General features: G+C 41.2%; 1 protein-coding gene across 5 annotated transcripts in view; it reads right to left on the reverse strand.

Annotated features, from left to right (window-relative positions):
* The window catches only part of ccm2 (CCM2 scaffold protein), a 109,622-nt gene that overhangs the window by 38,866 nt on the left and 53,576 nt on the right, over positions 1 to 17,180 (reverse strand). For all 5 annotated transcript variants that reach the window (XM_059645444.1, XM_059645443.1, XM_059645446.1 and 2 more), the window contains 3 exons: positions 14,563 to 14,646; positions 11,663 to 11,846; positions 4,698 to 4,825 (listed from right to left, as the gene is read on the reverse strand). In XM_059645444.1, the coding sequence (XP_059501427.1) occupies positions 4,698 to 4,825; positions 11,663 to 11,846; positions 14,563 to 14,646 (396 nt within the window). The remainder of the gene's footprint in view (positions 1 to 4,697; positions 4,826 to 11,662; positions 11,847 to 14,562; positions 14,647 to 17,180) is intronic.

Genomic DNA, 17,180 nt, shown 5'->3' on the forward strand with positions numbered 1-17,180 from the left:
CTATCTCCATCTGACCTATCCTCCACCAGCCCCACCTCTCCCTCTCCCCAGTCCTGACAAAAGGGTTTCAGCCTGAAACGTAGATTTTTCTGCTCCACAGGTGCTGTCTGACCAGCTGTGCTTTTCCAGCTCTATATTTATTAACTCTGGGAAAGAATATAGAGTGAGGTGGTCTGTCTGACTAGGTTCTAAAAGAAAATTCAAGCTGGTAATGCTACAAATAATTGGCCAAGTTTCTTTTTTCCTCTCTAAATAAGTCATTCATTTCAAATTAAGTGAATTACAAAAGTATGAGCACAGAGTAGGTCCAGATTATTAATCATTTATAAATAAAGCAGCAAAGATTTATTAAGTGGAGGAATTTTTTTTTAAATAAAAAGTCCTGGATTGGCAATGTCCCATTGTTTACAACTCTTGTTCCATGGAGATTAAAGACTTGACTTTTCTGGATATAATACATAGGAAGCGCTTTGCTGGACTTCAGGATTTGAAGTAAAGGGGAGACACTGCTGAAAACATTATGGGACTTCAGAAAAGACAGAAGTTTTTTTGATCATTGATTCACTTCCACAGGCAGTGAGAGGTCAAGCTAGTCGCTGGCTAAGTGGAAGAGAAGGAAGAGGCAGGTAGTGTGGCATTCTCAAATAGGTATTCAGAAGATTGCATTCACTCAAATCAATCTTGACCCACGGCCGCAATGGGCAAGGTTTTGCACAGATGGAATGTTCAAGTATAGAAATGCATTTATGGAAGAAGATTCCACAATTAATGAAGATAGTGAGGCATTCCTTTAATGGTCATCACAAACCCCATATGAGGTTCTGAGCCTCAGGGCAAAAAGGAACAGAGGGTGTACAATATTCAGAAGGAAGTGTCAAAAATTGTAGTGCATGTTGGCACCGATGAGAGAGGGCAGGTATGGAGGTCCTCAAAAATCAATTTTCAGGACATACAGAGAAAGTTTAAAGGGAGGACATCAAAGGGCAATTATTCTTTGAAATAACCCAAGGGACAGATGCTAGCCAGTACAGCAAGGTGAATAAAGGGAGAAGAAAATAAAAACGAATAGCTTGATGCATGGTGAACATTCTTGGGATACTAGACCAGTTCAAAAAAGGGGCAGAAAGAATTTTTAATTAAAGAGATGGATTTCACTTCAACAGAACGTATCCTCCAAGAAAGGTTCAATAGAGTGATTAGCAAGGATTTAATCTAAATTAGTGGAGGTAGCCACACTGGCCAAGTGTTGACAGCCACACTGGCCAAGTGTTGACAGGGCTAGAAAAGGCAGCAGTACTATAGTAGAAAGGAATGATGTGTAACTGGGAGGCTGCAACACAGATCAGTGCTGGGATCAAAATTATATAAAGCAACTTGGAGGAGGAAAGTGAACGTAATACAGCCAAGTTTGCAGGTGGCAAAAATAAATAAGTGGGAAGGCAGGCAGCAAGGGTGATAGCTGGCAAATGCTGCGAGTAGACAAAAGCTTGGCAGATGAAATATATCGTGGTGAAAGAAGTTTATGCATTTTGGCAGGAAAAATTGAGGACATGAATATTAACATAGAACATTACAGCAAAGTACAGGCCCTTACATGAAAAACTGTAGAAAGCTACCAAACAGGAGTTTGTGGGTGCTGCTACACAAGTCACAAAAGGCTACCAACCAGGTTCAAAGTGTAATAAATGCAAATGAGATGTTGACCTTTATTTTAAAAAGTGAATGGAGTTTAAAAATGAGGTTTTATTAAAGCTGTACAAGGAACTACTCAGTCAAAGGTGGAAGAGCTTTGGCCCCTGACCCAAGGGAAGACATACTGACATTGGAGACAGTGCAGAGAAGGCTCATTATGCAGATACTGGGTGTGGAGGGAAAGTCTTACAAGGAGAGTGAGTGGATTCAGCCTGTACTCACTGGAATTCAGAAGAATTAAAAAAGTGACTATACAGAAATACACAAAATTCTTAAGGGACTTGACGGGCTAAGTACAGAAAGATTGTTTCCCATGTGGGAGAATGGAGGAGCAGCAGACAACCTTAAAATAAAATAAGGGATCACACGTTTAAAGACAATCGAGGAATTTCTTCTGAGGATAATGAATATATAGAATTTTTTTTAACCACACAGGAGGAGTGTTGAGGCTGGGCCATTAAAGCATATTCAAGGCTGAGACACAGGTTTTTAAACCAGCAGGTTATGGATGAAAGACAGGATCGTAGAGTTGAGGGTCACCAGATCAGACATGATTGCACTGAATGGCAGTGCAGGCTTGATGGGCTGAATGTCTTGAGTCTACGCCCATGTCGCAGACTAGAAAGGATAAGGAATGAAATGACAGGATTACAATGCATGTATGTAAACACACATGTTGAATTAAGTTGATGTGCTACCAGCAGGGAATGATATGTCTGCAATAACAAACATGGTTTTAACAAACAGCGAGAAATGAAACGTAATAAAAAGGGAAGAGAACCTGAGAGCAGAGCTTGTGGGGAGCGGGTTGTGGGGCAAGGGAAGAAGGGGATGGGAAGGAGCCCATAAGAGCAAAAAGGACAGGAGGATGAGCAGGGGACAGGGACAATTTAAAAGTTACCCAACTCTTAGAGCAATGGTAAAGATAGGCAAGGATTTCTAAACTGTTTTGTTCAGAATTTGCTGAATCAGCACGCTCTCAGCCCTAGAATGAATGTGTCACTGGATCTGGTGCTGTGCCTTGAAGTAGGCCAAGGTGAACCATATACTGGTGAGGTTACATCTGGATACTACTCAACTTAATTGTATTAAATACCAATCTAAACTTTTTATGTGTAAAACAATTGTTTTGGGAACGTAACTTCAAATTTAGGGTAATTAAAATGGAGCAAATTGATCTATTTTAAATCTGCCTGATAATAAGCCAGGGGACTCTTCCTTAGACAAATTAGCCTGGATAGTATTATTGTTAGGGATGAAAAAAGACGGCTTGCATTATTTTGTTGCGGTAAGATGTCAAATGACACCAGGTTACATTCAAACAGGTTTACTGGAAATCACAAGCTTTCATAGCACTGCTCTTTCAGCAGGTGAAGTGAGGAACGCAGGCACAGACTTCCCCACACCATTTGTACAATCTTCTAAATCGGTCTATAAATTCTATGCCCGTGTGCTTCTCTTCACCTGACGAAGGAACCATGCTCCTAAAGCTTGTGCTTTCAAATAAATCTGTGGGACTACACCTTCACATCAAGTTTTTAAAATCAATAAAGCATGCAACGATCACAATGAGACAATGCAAGAAATCTAAGGCATTAGAAATGAGTAGACACAGTCTCCCTAAACTCCAGAAAGGCAACGCTGGACTGCATTGTAAATAATGGAGATGCAATTTGTCCATTTACTGAATGAGAGTTGGACTTCGAAGGAGATGATTAAAACTAGAATGTTGAATCAGCTTTGCTCACCACACCTCGGAAAGGCTGTGATAATCAAAAGGATGCAGAAGAGATTTGCCAGAATCGTTCCATGGGTTGGTGTGTTTGAGCAATTTGGTTAAGAGGAGCCAAAAAGGGCCAAATTTTAAAAATATTGATTGATTCATTCATGGAATGTGTTTGTTATTAGCCAGGCCAGCATTTGTTAACTACCTTTGGGGCAATCAGGGATGGGTAAGAGTCAATGCATTGCAGTACGTCTGGAGTCACATGTAAACCAGACCACGTAAGGTGATGTGATTTTCCTAATTATTGGCAAATGAATTCAAATTCCATCATCTGTTACAGCAGGACTTGAACCTAGGTCCTTAGATTAACAGTTTAGTGGTATTCTTGCAAAGCCATTGCCAAACTCCCAAGACATAGTTGCATTATTTCTAGTAGCGGAATAGCCTATCACTGCTCCTAGTTTCATATTTCTGGGGGGAATACAAATGAAGCTGGATTCTTCTTAGTAAGTGAGATCTGGTAGAATGCTGAAGATAAACTCTTCTTACTAACTGATAGCACAAAGACTAAGAGTACATTTATTTCAGGGAAGAAGAGCAGAGGCAGTGTAAGAACTCTGTTCTGTGCAGCAAGTGGCAATGATCTGGAACTTGCTGTTCACAAGGATTGTGGATGCAGAAACAAAATGGTTTCCAAAGAAATTGGATGGGGACTTGAAGAAATAAATTTGCATGGTTAGAGGGTGGAATGGCGTTGTAGCAATGACTCGATTGCTCCACAGGAGCGGGCAGAGTTATTTGTCCAAATAACCTATGCTATAAATAATTATGACTTTATGGATGTTGCCACATGCAGTACAAGGATTTACAGTGAAATAACTTTTAAGCTATAGTGCGAATGTGTAAACAATTAAAATCAAGCTACCTAGCACAACAGGGATTCCCATACTGCTGAAGATCATGTAAAAAGAAAATGCTTCAACTCCTTTAAAATAATACCTTTTTCTCAGATACTTTCCACATCTTGTTGGCACCACAGAAAACAGTTATAGGTCAGAAAGCAGCCATTCAGTCCACAAGCGCAGTGCCTGAATAACCAGTCACTCACTCTAATCTTGCTTCCTAGCGCCTAGTTTTTAAGCCTCACAGGTCTCAGCTAAAAAAATCCTTTGAACATTTCCAGGTATTGTGACCACCTCAAACAATTTTGGATCAGTTAATGTGGGCACACTTCTGAATATTTGTACAAAAATACTCTTTGAAACAAAAAAAAACTTACTTTATTCTCAACAACGACAACCACCAGACTACACGCTTCCATGGTTCCTGCTCCACTTTCTGACACAGACATCTGTATTTTAGTTGAACCTTCAGTGCTTTGATTGGTTGAATTCCCGGATTCATTGGCTGATAGTAAAACAAAAATTTGTTAATACTTTCGTTACTTTGAACAGTTTGTTCTGTTAGAATGACATTTATCTATCTGGTAACTATTTACTATGGGAGGGTTATTGGACTCAAAATGTTAACTTTTTTAGAAAGAAGTTATCAGTATTGCAGAGTTGCTCCAGCAAATCTATTTTGTGATATCAGTTGCCTTGGTATTTCAGTACAAACTCACAGGTGCACTCCATAATTAAAGAATTTCCACTAGAAACAAACAAAATAGCAGGGTTTAATTTCCACAGTGTGCTTAAATTTAATTACCAGTACCTTAGTTGATATTTGGGTGCAGTGTTCTTTGTGACTCAATGGTGTTGTTTGAGATGTAGTTACCAGTTTGCCTTGCCTGTGCACAACTATGGGTGGAAAATAAGTTAGCGACTAGAGCAGCTAATTATTAGTGAACTGGAACAGTTAAAAATGACAAATTCTCTTGACAGAGAACATTACGATAATCTGCCAGATTTAAATTTAAATTCACAAGTCATGCCGAATATGAAAATCCAGTGTTGCTACTCAAGTGAGCAAGAATAGGACAATCTTACAGTAATCTGTAGGTAATATTTCACATTTGTCAAAAGCTACAAAATTTTCTTTAGTCAAATCATAGAAGTTCACAGAATCCCTAGTGGGTAAGCAGGCCATTCAGCCCACACCAATCTTCCAAAATAAAGCATCTCAACCAGACCCACGGGTCCTACACTATTGATGAAACCCTGCATTTCCCATTGTTAATTCTAGCTTGCACTTTCCTGGAGACAATGAACAATTAAGCATGGCCAATCCATCTAACCTGCACATTTTTGTATAATGGGAGGAAACTGGAGCACCTGGGAGGAAACCCTTGCAGACAAGAGAATGTGCAAACTCCTCACAGTTGCCTTAGGATGGAAATGAACCTGGGTCATTGGCACCGACAGGCCACAGTGTTAACTACTGAGCCATTCCCAAAATATCGAAATGTACATTTCTAGTTGAGCAGAGTCAAATACGAACCAGAGCAGACGAATTAGTTCAGGTGTTAGCAGTTCTCTTCAAAGGAGAAAATACTGCAAGTCTCGGTTAGATTGGTTAAATTTAATTAATTCACATTACTCTAACAAAGATTTCCATTTCAGTCTAATCAAACAGTTGCAACACAGACACAGAGACAGACACAGAGACAGACACAGAGACAGACACAGAGACAGACACAGAGACAGACACAGAGACAGACACAGAGACAGACACAGAGACAGACACAGAGACAGACACAGAGACAGACACAGAGACAGACACAGAGACAGACACAGAGACAGACACAGAGACAGACACAGAGACAGACACAGAGACAGACACAGCCTGTCAAAACCAGGCCAACTCAAAAAAAGGAGCAATCCAGCCAGCTTCTGTTTGAAAACCAGCTGCATGTGATTACCAGCCTCTCCTCCAGTGCATTTCAGATCCTAACTATTTGCTGTGTCAAAAACAAATATTTGCATGCTGCGTCCGGTTCTTTTAGTAATCACAAAACCTGTGCCCTCTAGTCTCTCTCACTTGGCCAAATCCAAAGTGTCTACATCAAATCTTGGTCAGGACTAACAACTTTGAGTACCTTTTCAACAAGTAATAGGCAAAGCAAACGGAATGTTAGTCTTCATTTCAACAAGCAATGGAGCAAAAAATTGTAAACCCCACTAAAAGTATACAAGGCACTTGTTAGGCCACATTCAGAATACTGTTAACAGTTCTGGATCCCTTACCTGTGAAATATATATTGGCATCGGAGGTTGATAGTAAAAAGGTTCACTAGGCGAATTGCAGGCTTGGAAGAACCATTTTGAGAAGATAGGTAAAGTAGGTTGAGTTTGTACTCATTGAAATTTTGAAGAATAAATGGCAAACTTTTTGAAGCATACAGGATTTAGGGGATTTGGCAGTATAGATGCAGAGGAGAAGTTGTTCCCTCGTGTGAGAGACTCTAGGATGTGAGGGCGAGGGTGGAATAGAAAGGGTGCCAATGCAGAGACAGGTGAGGAGGAGTTTTCTCAGATCCTAGTGAATCTGTGAAATTCACAGAATCCCTACAGTATGAAAACAGACCCTTTGGCCCAACAAGTCCACGTCAAACTTCAGCGTACCCCACGCAGACCCATCCTTCTATAACCCACCTAATCTACACATCCCTAAACAGGATGGGCAATTTAACATGGCCAATCCACCTAGCTCGCACATCTTTGGACAGTGGGAGGAAACTCCCAAAGACACAGGGAGAATGTGCAAACGCTACACAGATACACAGTCGCTCGAGGGTGGAATCAAATCCGGGTCCCTGGCGCTGAGAGACTGCAGTGTTAACCAGTGGACCACTGTGCCGCCCATTCTTTATTCCAGAGGGCTAGAAGGTTGTTGTTAAATTTATTCATGGCCAGGACAGATTTTTAATCAGTAGGGGAACCAAGAGATTATGGGTAAAAACAGGAAAGTGGAGTGAGGATTATCATGTTAGCCATGATCGCACTGAATGATGGATCAAAATTTTTGCGCCCAATGACCTACTTCTGCTCAAGTCTGAGGCTCTTTTAGTACCTTTATCCAAATCTCCTCTCCACCATCTCTTCTCCAAAGTGCTCTCACATTCCTAAACCCAATTTTTAAAATTAAAAACTTTTCTGCACCCTTGAAATACGGTGGCCAGAACTTGATTTAGAATTTTAATGCTCTGAGGTTTAACAAGTTTAATTAAAATTTCCTTTCTTGTGCCTGATACCTCCATGTAGAAGGCCCAGGATGCCATTCACCTATGATTGAACATGTATCCCTCAAGTCCCCACATCGCTATACCCTTCATTCATAAACAGGAGTAGACCACACAAGCCAAAATCTTATTTCATACAACATGACAATGGCTCAACTACCTCAACTCCACTTTCCCACCCATTTCTCCTTACCGTTTGATTCCTGGGAGGTCAAAAGTATGTCTTAGCTATAATTATATTCAACAATGAAACATCCATAACCACCTTGGGTACAGGTCCAAAGAAGAAACAAAGTGAAAGTGCAGGAATTTCCAATTATAATCCAAAAACGATCAACACAACTTTCGGACACACTGATGCCGGTCCCTGTTGTCTTTAACATTAGCTCCAATCAAAATCTTACCAAAACTCACTTCTGCATCAAATGTCATCTATCATGTATCCGCCCATTTCATTAACGTTTCCATGTCCTCACTACCCTCATCCAACACTGGGTGCCAATTCAACATAATGAGCAACTGTGAAGCATCACTAGGAATTGGGACAAGGTGTTGTCAGTGCACATACATGAACACTTTTTGGATCACTTCACTGTGGGACATGGAATATGGACCACGTTCTCAAGGGCAACTGGAGATGGGGGGAAAAAAAAACGTGCAGGCCAGCTAGCAATTTCCACATCCCACAAATGGATCAAAGAGGTTAATTCAAAATGTTACAGTCCTGTCACGTCATGAACAATGAATGATTAAAAGGTGAACAGAAAAAAGGTGTTGTCTAAACATAAGTCTTTCCATAATGGACAGCTATCTGCACTGGTTACGGTGAAGGCTACAAGGGTAGACAACATTCCAGGCATATTGAAGATTGTACTCCAAAACTAACTGGAACTCTAGCCAAACCATTCCAGTACAGCTAGTTACGATACTGGCAAAGTGAAAAATTGTCCAGATATTCTGAAGCCCTGGGGATGTGATGGTTTGGTGGTATTAAAGTCGCTGGACTGTTGTTAATCCAGAGACCCAGTTAATATTCTAAGTACCTGGATTCAAATCCTAATGGTGGAATCAGAATTCAATTAAAATCTGGAATGAACTGTCTAATGATCCCAAATCCATTGCTGATTGTCAGAAAGCTCATCTGGTTCTTTAATGTCCTTTTAGAGAAGCAAACTACCATTCCTACCTGGTCTGGCCTACATGACTCCAGACCCACAGCAATGTGGGTGACTGTTCACTATCCTCTACGCATTTAGGGACAAGGATCAATATTGGCTTAGCCAGTAACACCTACAATCCATGAATGAATTAGAAGAAAAAACCTCAAAAGCAAAGTCAGCGGAACAATTCTTCAAATGCAACAAGTCAGAATCAGAGAATCATACATAACAGAAACAACTTTGGCTCAACTTATCAATGCCAACCAAGTTTCCTAAACCAAACTAGTCCTATTTGCCTGCTCTTCCATATCCCTCTAAAATTTTCCTATTCATGTACCTGTACAAACCTCTTTCAAAATGCTGCAATTGTATCCATTTTAACATTTCCTCTGGTAGCTCGTTCCATATATGCACCACTCGAGAAAAAGATTATCCCTCAGGTTCCTGCCAAACTAGTTAAAAGTTCACTTATTTAAAATTTCCCAAGAAGAGATTGAGTTTGCCCCCTATTTTAAAAAAATAAGGCCATCTACATGCTGAATGAGAAAATTTGCTTGAACACTCAATTCCTCCCCTTAACACTTGGCAGTCCCAGCCTACGTTTGCAAAAGTTACAATCCTCAATTATCAAAACACTTTCTTACAGCTACCTGCAACCTCCCTACATATTTGCTCCATTTCCTGATTACTGGGGTCTGCAACACAATCCCAAAGTAATCACCCCCTTACTTCGCTCAGTTCCACCTATGCAGCTTCACTATGCAATCCCTGAGGAATGCTTTCCTTGGTCAAAAAAAAATGCTACTCACCCCCCTCTCTTACCTCTCCTTCTATCATTCCTATTGCATCTGTGCCCTGGAACTTACAGCTGCCAGTCCTAACCCTCCCTCAGCCATGTTTCTGTAAATGCTGTGATATCCCAACCCTTGTTTCAATCCATGCCCAGAGTTTATTTGCCTTACCCGTCAGGCCTCTTGCATTGAAAAAAATGCAGCTTACTTAAGCCTTGATAACAAAGTGTGAGGCTGGATGAACACAGCAGGCCAAGCAGCATCTCAGGAGCACAAAGGCTGACGTTTCGGGCCTAAACCCTTCAGAGAGGGGGATGGGGAGAGGGTTCTGAAATAAATAGGGAGAGAGGGGGAGGGTGACTGAGGATGGAGAGAAAAGAAGATAGGTGGAGAGGAGAGTATGGGTGGGGAGGTAGGGAGGGGATAGGTCAGTCCAGGGAGGATGGAGAGGTCAAGGAGGCGGGATGAGGTTAGTAGATAGGAAATGGAGGTGCGGCTTGAGGTGGGAGGAGGGGATAGGTGAGAGGAAGAACAGGTTAGGGAGGCAGGGACAAGCTGGGCTGGTTTTGGGATGCAGTGGAGGAAGGGAGAATTTTGAAGCTTGTGACGTCCACATTGATACCGTTGGGCTGAAGGGTTCCCAAGCAGAATGAGTTGCTGTTCCTGCAGCCTTCAGATAGTATCATTGTAGCACTGCAGGAGGCCCATGATGGGCATGTCGTCTAAGGAATGGGAGGGGGGAGTTAAAATGGTTCGCAACTGGGAGGTGCAGTTGTTTATTACGAATTGAGCGGAGGCGGTCTGCAAAAAAACGGTCCCCAAGCCTCCACTTGGTTTCCCCAATGTAAAGAAAGCCACACTGGGTACAATTAAGCCTTCCCTTGTTCTCTGCCATGCTCCTGTTTGCCTTGTCCATTTAACTGGTTTGCTTTAAACTCCTACACTAATCTCAACTTCCTCGTCTGACTACCATTCAGGGTTCCATTCCCCTACTAGTTTACTTTAAATCCCGAGTACATCTAGGAAATCTCCCCACAGAACACTGGATACCCCTCCATTTCAGGTGCAACCCATCCTTCATCTGCCCTATCCTCCTATTCCGACAGGAACTAGCACATGGTACCAGTAGTAATCCAGAGATTAAGTTTCTGATGTTCTGCTTTTTAAACCTCCTCCCTATTTTCACTCTGCAGGACGTCACCCATTTTTCTACCTACGTCATCGGTACAAATGACTTCCCTTGGAGTATTTGCTACAAAACACTCTAATGTCCTTGCCCACAGCACTAGGGAGTAACTACCTATAGCACAACATACCAATAACTTTCACAGATGTCCAGTTTGGTTCTGCCAGGACCATCTGGGTCCCAACCCCATCAAAGCCTTGTTTAAAACAGATTAAGTAGTTGCATGCAGAGAGATGAGGAGAGGATAAATGTCTTTGATAAGGTAGCATTTCAACAGAACACCACAGCAAGGAACTCTTTAAAACTGAGGAATAATCCAGGGATGGGAATTCCAATGATGCCTATCATTGCCAGCGGAACAAAATATAGTTCCTTCGTTCTTTAGTAAGATGACAATTGTGAATTAGGCCAAGATTGCATGTGTGAACTGATACAGCCTTAACAGGGTCTCTAATATGGCTGCTGTGTGACAAAACAGCAGGACTGGTGTTGTGTAAAAGCAGACAATGGTGATCTGGTACACATCTGTGTAGCAGATACATAGATCATACTTCACAGAATCCCTACAGTGTGGAAACAGGCCCTTTGGCCCAACAAGTCCACATCGACCTTCAGAGAATCGAACACACCACAGGCAATTTCGCATGGTCAATCCACCTAACTTGTACATCTTGGGACTGTGGGATGAAACTGGAGCACCAAGAGGAAACCCACGCAGACACAGGGAGAATGTGCAAACTCCACACAGACAATCGCTCGAGGGTGGAAAAGAACCCAGGTCCCTGGCGCGGTGAGGCAACAGTGCTAACCAATGAGCCACCATGCTGTACAGAAGTAAAATACTTTTTACAACGCACATGCTACTGTCTTACATGCTAGGATGAACTGGGAGAACATTCTCATGAAGCATTTAAAAAAAAAACTTACCAGTTTTAAAAATGACCAGGTGAAGGGAATCATCTCTGATGTAAGAGACTGCTGCAATGTCATGGATTGGAACTCTGAGGATAATGTCTTCGCCATCTCGCCACACCAATTTAACATTATATGCGGACACACTAATCACAGCATCTTGTTCTGTTGAGAGTGGTCCTGGAAGCTGACGTGCCCTCTGAACATTAAGATACAGCACTTGTAAATATGTCAGCTTAATACTTTAATTCTCCAAGAATAAATGTACTATTCCCCTTATTGGACATGAAAACAATAACTCAAGAACTAGTTTAACCAAACTACCATGTGAGCAGCTAGCTGAAGATAGTTTGTTCTCACAATTTCATCAAATAGGGAGTATAATTTCATCATTTAAAAGATTGTACACAGAAGGTGCTTAGATTCAAATAAGGCCTACATAATCATCGTTTTTAAAGAACTTGCCATTTCTCCAATGCTTTAAATCAACCTTAAGATGTCCTGAAGCATTTTAAAGAAACGTCATAGGCTATGTTTAAAATATTGGCAATATCAAAGGAGTAGGAATGCATCAGCCAATTGCAGATAGCAATACACCATAAAAACAATGAGATCAAATGAACAAGTAATCAGTTACTGTGATGCTAGTCAAGGAAGGTGCTAGCTAGGACATAGAGAGCTTTTCTCAAATTACTGAACAACATTACACTATCTGTTACATCCACTTGTGTAGACAGTCAGGGCATTTGTTCAATCTCCACTAGAGCTGATGCCCTCAGCACTGACCCGAACAAAATTACAATGAATGAGATTACATTCACATGTCTACACTGGACAGCTCAAACGACTTACTTGACTCGGAGACACTTAAATGATCACTAAATACAGTCTCCCCAAGGAATCAGCAAATTTATCAAGGATTGAATCAGTAATAATTTTACCAATCTAAGCTTGTGATAATGCTGCAAAATGCTATGAGTGTGATGACCATATGTACACAGAGATAGCAAACAAATGCTCCAGTAACAGTTGTCTCTTTGAAGGGAGGTTTTAATTTTCAGACTACAAAATACTAGTGAAAACTTTATCCCAGAAAACACTCCTGAACACGATATATTTACAACAGACTAGGAGATTTATTCAAATAACCTATTTTAAGAGTCATACATATCTGATGACAGAAAATGATGTCAAAAGTTAGAAGAAAAAAAGTTTAAAAATTAAAAGGAAAATTCAAAGCCATTAGAAATAGGTCAATCGGAGTAAATGAGGGCCAAGTTCATATGGATGGCAGTGGGATACCGAAGGATGCTTTTGGCATAGTATCAAATCAGCAAAAATCTTCCACTGGTGTAGTTAAGGAGCAAGATTAACCAAAAACAAAAAAGGTTTGCACAAAAAGCAAATTTAAAAAATAGCCAGATTTGGAAAAACCAAAAACAAAATACAAGCAATGAAAAGGCACAAAAACATTAGATCAAATGCCTGCAAGAGACACAATGCCAACATAAGAACATTAATTTATTAAGAAAAGGTACTAGAGAGGGCAATGTGGGTTTACTATAACAAATTCACAAGATACCACATTGGTAATAAGGGATGGTATAATTGTATCCCCTTTGTTGGCAGTAGAAAAGAGGACAATATAAAATCAGCCCCATACAGCAGTGAGGGAAGGAATTTATTATTTATTTTAACATCACTAAGACTGCAGACTAGTCTCTAGCTTATGGCTGCATAGAAGATATCAATGAGCCTGTCCAGAGATTATGACACGCCTCAAGCAGGCAAAATGTGGACCAGGTCTCCTAGCTCAGAGATAGGGACACTACATTGCACCAAGAGCCCTTCATGATTCCAGAGTATTACTCAGACAGGGGATATTGCACAAGCGTTTTTCATAGCCCTCCAAAAATTGCAAATCTGGGAATTTTACCTATTTAGGAAAACTGGACATCAGTTCATTATTTAAGCCAGCAGAGAAGATATCAAGAATCAGTTTCAAAATGTTGTTTTGTGAATTTACATCACATTGATTGAGCACTAAAAAAAGTGTGATCAGAATCAGTGTGAACTGCAATGCAGGTTATGGTTACCTCCAAATGAATTATTTTTGAAGATACAATATTAAGTGACCAGGGAAGCAACCATATGGAATTCCCGGAAAGCACGTCATAGTTATGTTCAAGATTATTAACATAAGTACAGAAAATTGGAGGCAACCTTGAGACAGCTGCGATTATTTCGGAACTGGGACCCAATTCAAATTAAAGTGACTATAATCAATCAGATGATTTGCAGAGTGCCAAATGATCTTTCCCAAGGATTTGTACTAAGGTTTCATCTTAACCACATTCAAGTGACTTGGATAATGAAAGGGATAGAATTACACATCTGTGATCCAGATAAAATAGGAAGATAACATTAAGTGAAAAAAGTTAAATGTCTGTTTTGTGTTATAAAAGTGTGGAAAATGGAGTTCATCAAGGGGAAAGCAGTATAGGAGATCACTTTGGATTCAAGACAGAAATATAAATTTTTCAACGCGAAGCAAAACCGAATTTGAGACAAATCTAGACCAAGGGCATTGATTTCAAAACACACATTGATACAATGGTGTAAGATAATTGTAATCTTTAAGTGCATCAAGGTTAAAATTTAATGTGGCTTTATAATTGCCAGTATTCTATCCATTGGCAAAAGCATTCTAATGCCTAGATTTACAACTAAATTTCTGATCACCCATTTAGTCCAGAGTTAAGCAGTTTCACTTAGATGCTTTGGCAGTTTAATTATATGGACTGTTATCTATTAAGGGTTTAATAATTCCAGGTTGTCTTTCTGGTGAAAGGTAGACCTGGTTTTATATGCATTGACTTTCCCAAATTAAAAAAAAGTGACCAAGCATTACTCACCCTTGCATCATCTAACAAGTGCAATATCTCAGTTCGACTGGATGGATTCAGGTACCCAGGCACTGAAGTCAGTTGCCCTAAATACTAAAATAAAGAGAGAGTGTGCTCTTTAATCCAATTAATAAATGCATAAAAATGTGTTGAATGCAGGTGCATAAAATGCAAGTTACTGAAGTACACAACAATACTGAATAATCACAGCGATCTCTACATATAAGTCACTAAGTAACAATTTTAATAGCAGACTAAATTACAGTTTACACTTGAAAGACATGAAACAAGGTGGAAATTAACTCAGTTCTTTACACAGCAATTCCTTAAATGTGTGTTAGAGGTCAGAGAGAATGCTGATTCTTGTCTAGCCCCATTCCTCCACTGATCATAAGTTTTAAAATTTAACCAGGTTGATATAGTCAATTGTATAGGTTTAGACTGTGTATAATTTACTAGAAAGAAATTCTGGCTGAATTGTTTCTGACAAATAACAAAATACTCAATGAAAACATTTTTGACAAAAGGATTTAGACTGCGCAAAGACAGTTGTATATGTTAACATCCCAAACCTAACAAGGCAAATATGGGTAATGGCCAACGCAGTCAAATCTTCAACAGAAGATATCAAATAGCAATTAAAGACAGCTGAAAAATGTTTGATCTATCACCCTTCCCCACCACATACAGATCATCATTGGTGACCCCTCACAGACAGGGACAGCTCTCTCCCACTCAGTGAGACTTTTAAGTGGCTGTACAGTCCAACAAGGCTGCCGCAGGCTCTGCTACACTTGGGACAAAAAAAAGGTAGCTGTGGGAGAGGGTGGATGGGGCTGCACACCCATGCGATTTTCACCTGACTTCCACTTTTCTCCCCCCGCCGACAGCAAGTCTAGGAGATGCTTGGTGCTTTCCTGGAAATTCCTCCTCCACTTTGGATCAATCTTGGAGGTAGTGATTCTCAGGTATCAGTGGGGATGCCACACATCACCAGTGAGGCCTTGAATGTGTCCCTCTAGTATTTTCTTTGTCTACCTGGGGCTTGCCTGCCATTTCAGAGCTGCGAATGGAGTACGTGCTTGGGGAGTCGTGTCAGTCATGCAGACGATGTGCCCAGGCCATTCACAGCTGATTGGGGTGGTCAGTACTTCAATGCTGGGGATGTTAGCCTGGTTGAGGACCTCAGCGTTGATGCAGCTGTCTTCTCAGCAGATTTGCAGGATCTTACACAGGCAGCTTTGATGGTACTGTTTCAGCTCCTTGAGATACCTGTAGACAATTCGTGTCTCAGAGCCAAAGAGGAGCATGGGAACCACCACAGCTTTGCATACCATAGATTCGATGTCAGATCTGATTTGTTACCCTCAAACACCCTCTGCCTCAAGTAGCTGAAGGTGGTGCTAGGCACAGTAGAGGCTGTGTTGGATCACTTCAATATCTACTTTGGTCGACAGGATATTTTCAGGGTATTAGATGTGGCCAACGTTCAAAGCTTCCTTGTGGACCTTGATGGTCAAGGGTTGAATTTGTAATGTTGGTGGAGGGCCTCCACCTTACAGGTGCTCAGGGCAGGATCCACACTCTTATATGCCCCCATAAGAGAGCTGGTGGTGGTTTGGAGTTCATCCTGAATTTGCACATAATCTGCAGTATGCTGGTGATGCTTGCATACAGTAGTGGGAATGACTTTGATTTTGGCTTGAAGGCAGCAGGCATTGAATAGTTTTCCACTGGTTTTGCACATTTGCTCCACTCGAGTGGGTAGTTTGGTAGCAGTGATATGAAGTATTGTAGCAGGGTAGATTAATGATGCAGTCCTGCCTGACACAGGTCCAGAGTGGGCCAGTGATGGAGCTATTTGCCATTACGACTTCAATGTGATCATGGAGCAGGTGAGGGATAGTGACAAGCTTCATGGTGCGACTAAAGCAGAGAAAGAAGGATGCTCCATAACATTTCCTGGTCAATGGAGTCAAAGGCCTTTGCAAGACAGCTACGTACAGGGGTAGGTTCTTTTCTCTGCATTTCCCCTGCGGCTCATGAGATACAAATCATGGTCAGTTGTGCCCCTCCGCGATTCTAGGGTGTTCCTCAGCCATAAGGATGAGATAGTTGAGAACCTTGGCAATGATTTTTCCACCAGTCGGGAGATACCCCTCTAGTTAATCACGCTCAGACTTGTTCTTTTTTTGAAAGTGCTCACAACTGAGCTCTCCTGGGATGCTCTACTTCCAGATAAGGCAGACAAGAGTGTTTAGCTGCAGCAAAAGCTCTTTGCCTCTGCACCTCAATGCCTTAGCAGGGATACCAACTGCTCCAACAGCCGTTGCTCTTGAGCTGGCAGATGCCTTCTCTACCTCAAAGCTGGGGCATTGCTCAGCTTGTGGTGTGTAGCGTGGTCAAAGACTCTCAGATGAACTACAGAGCCTGGCAGAGGTTGAGTCTGAAGTGCTTCCCCCATAGTTTTATAGCTTCCTTATCTTTGACAGAAGTCACTGGTCTTTAGCCAGCAGTGGGGTAGGATCTTGGGTGTTTGGAGACAATACTCTTCTCAGTAGATCACAAGGTGTTTCTCATCTTCACTGAGAGAGGGTGGAACCAGATCACACCAGGAGGGTTAGCAC

This window comes from Stegostoma tigrinum, chromosome 4, assembly GCF_030684315.1.
Source record: "Stegostoma tigrinum isolate sSteTig4 chromosome 4, sSteTig4.hap1, whole genome shotgun sequence".
Lineage (NCBI taxonomy): Eukaryota > Metazoa > Chordata > Chondrichthyes > Orectolobiformes > Stegostomatidae > Stegostoma > Stegostoma tigrinum.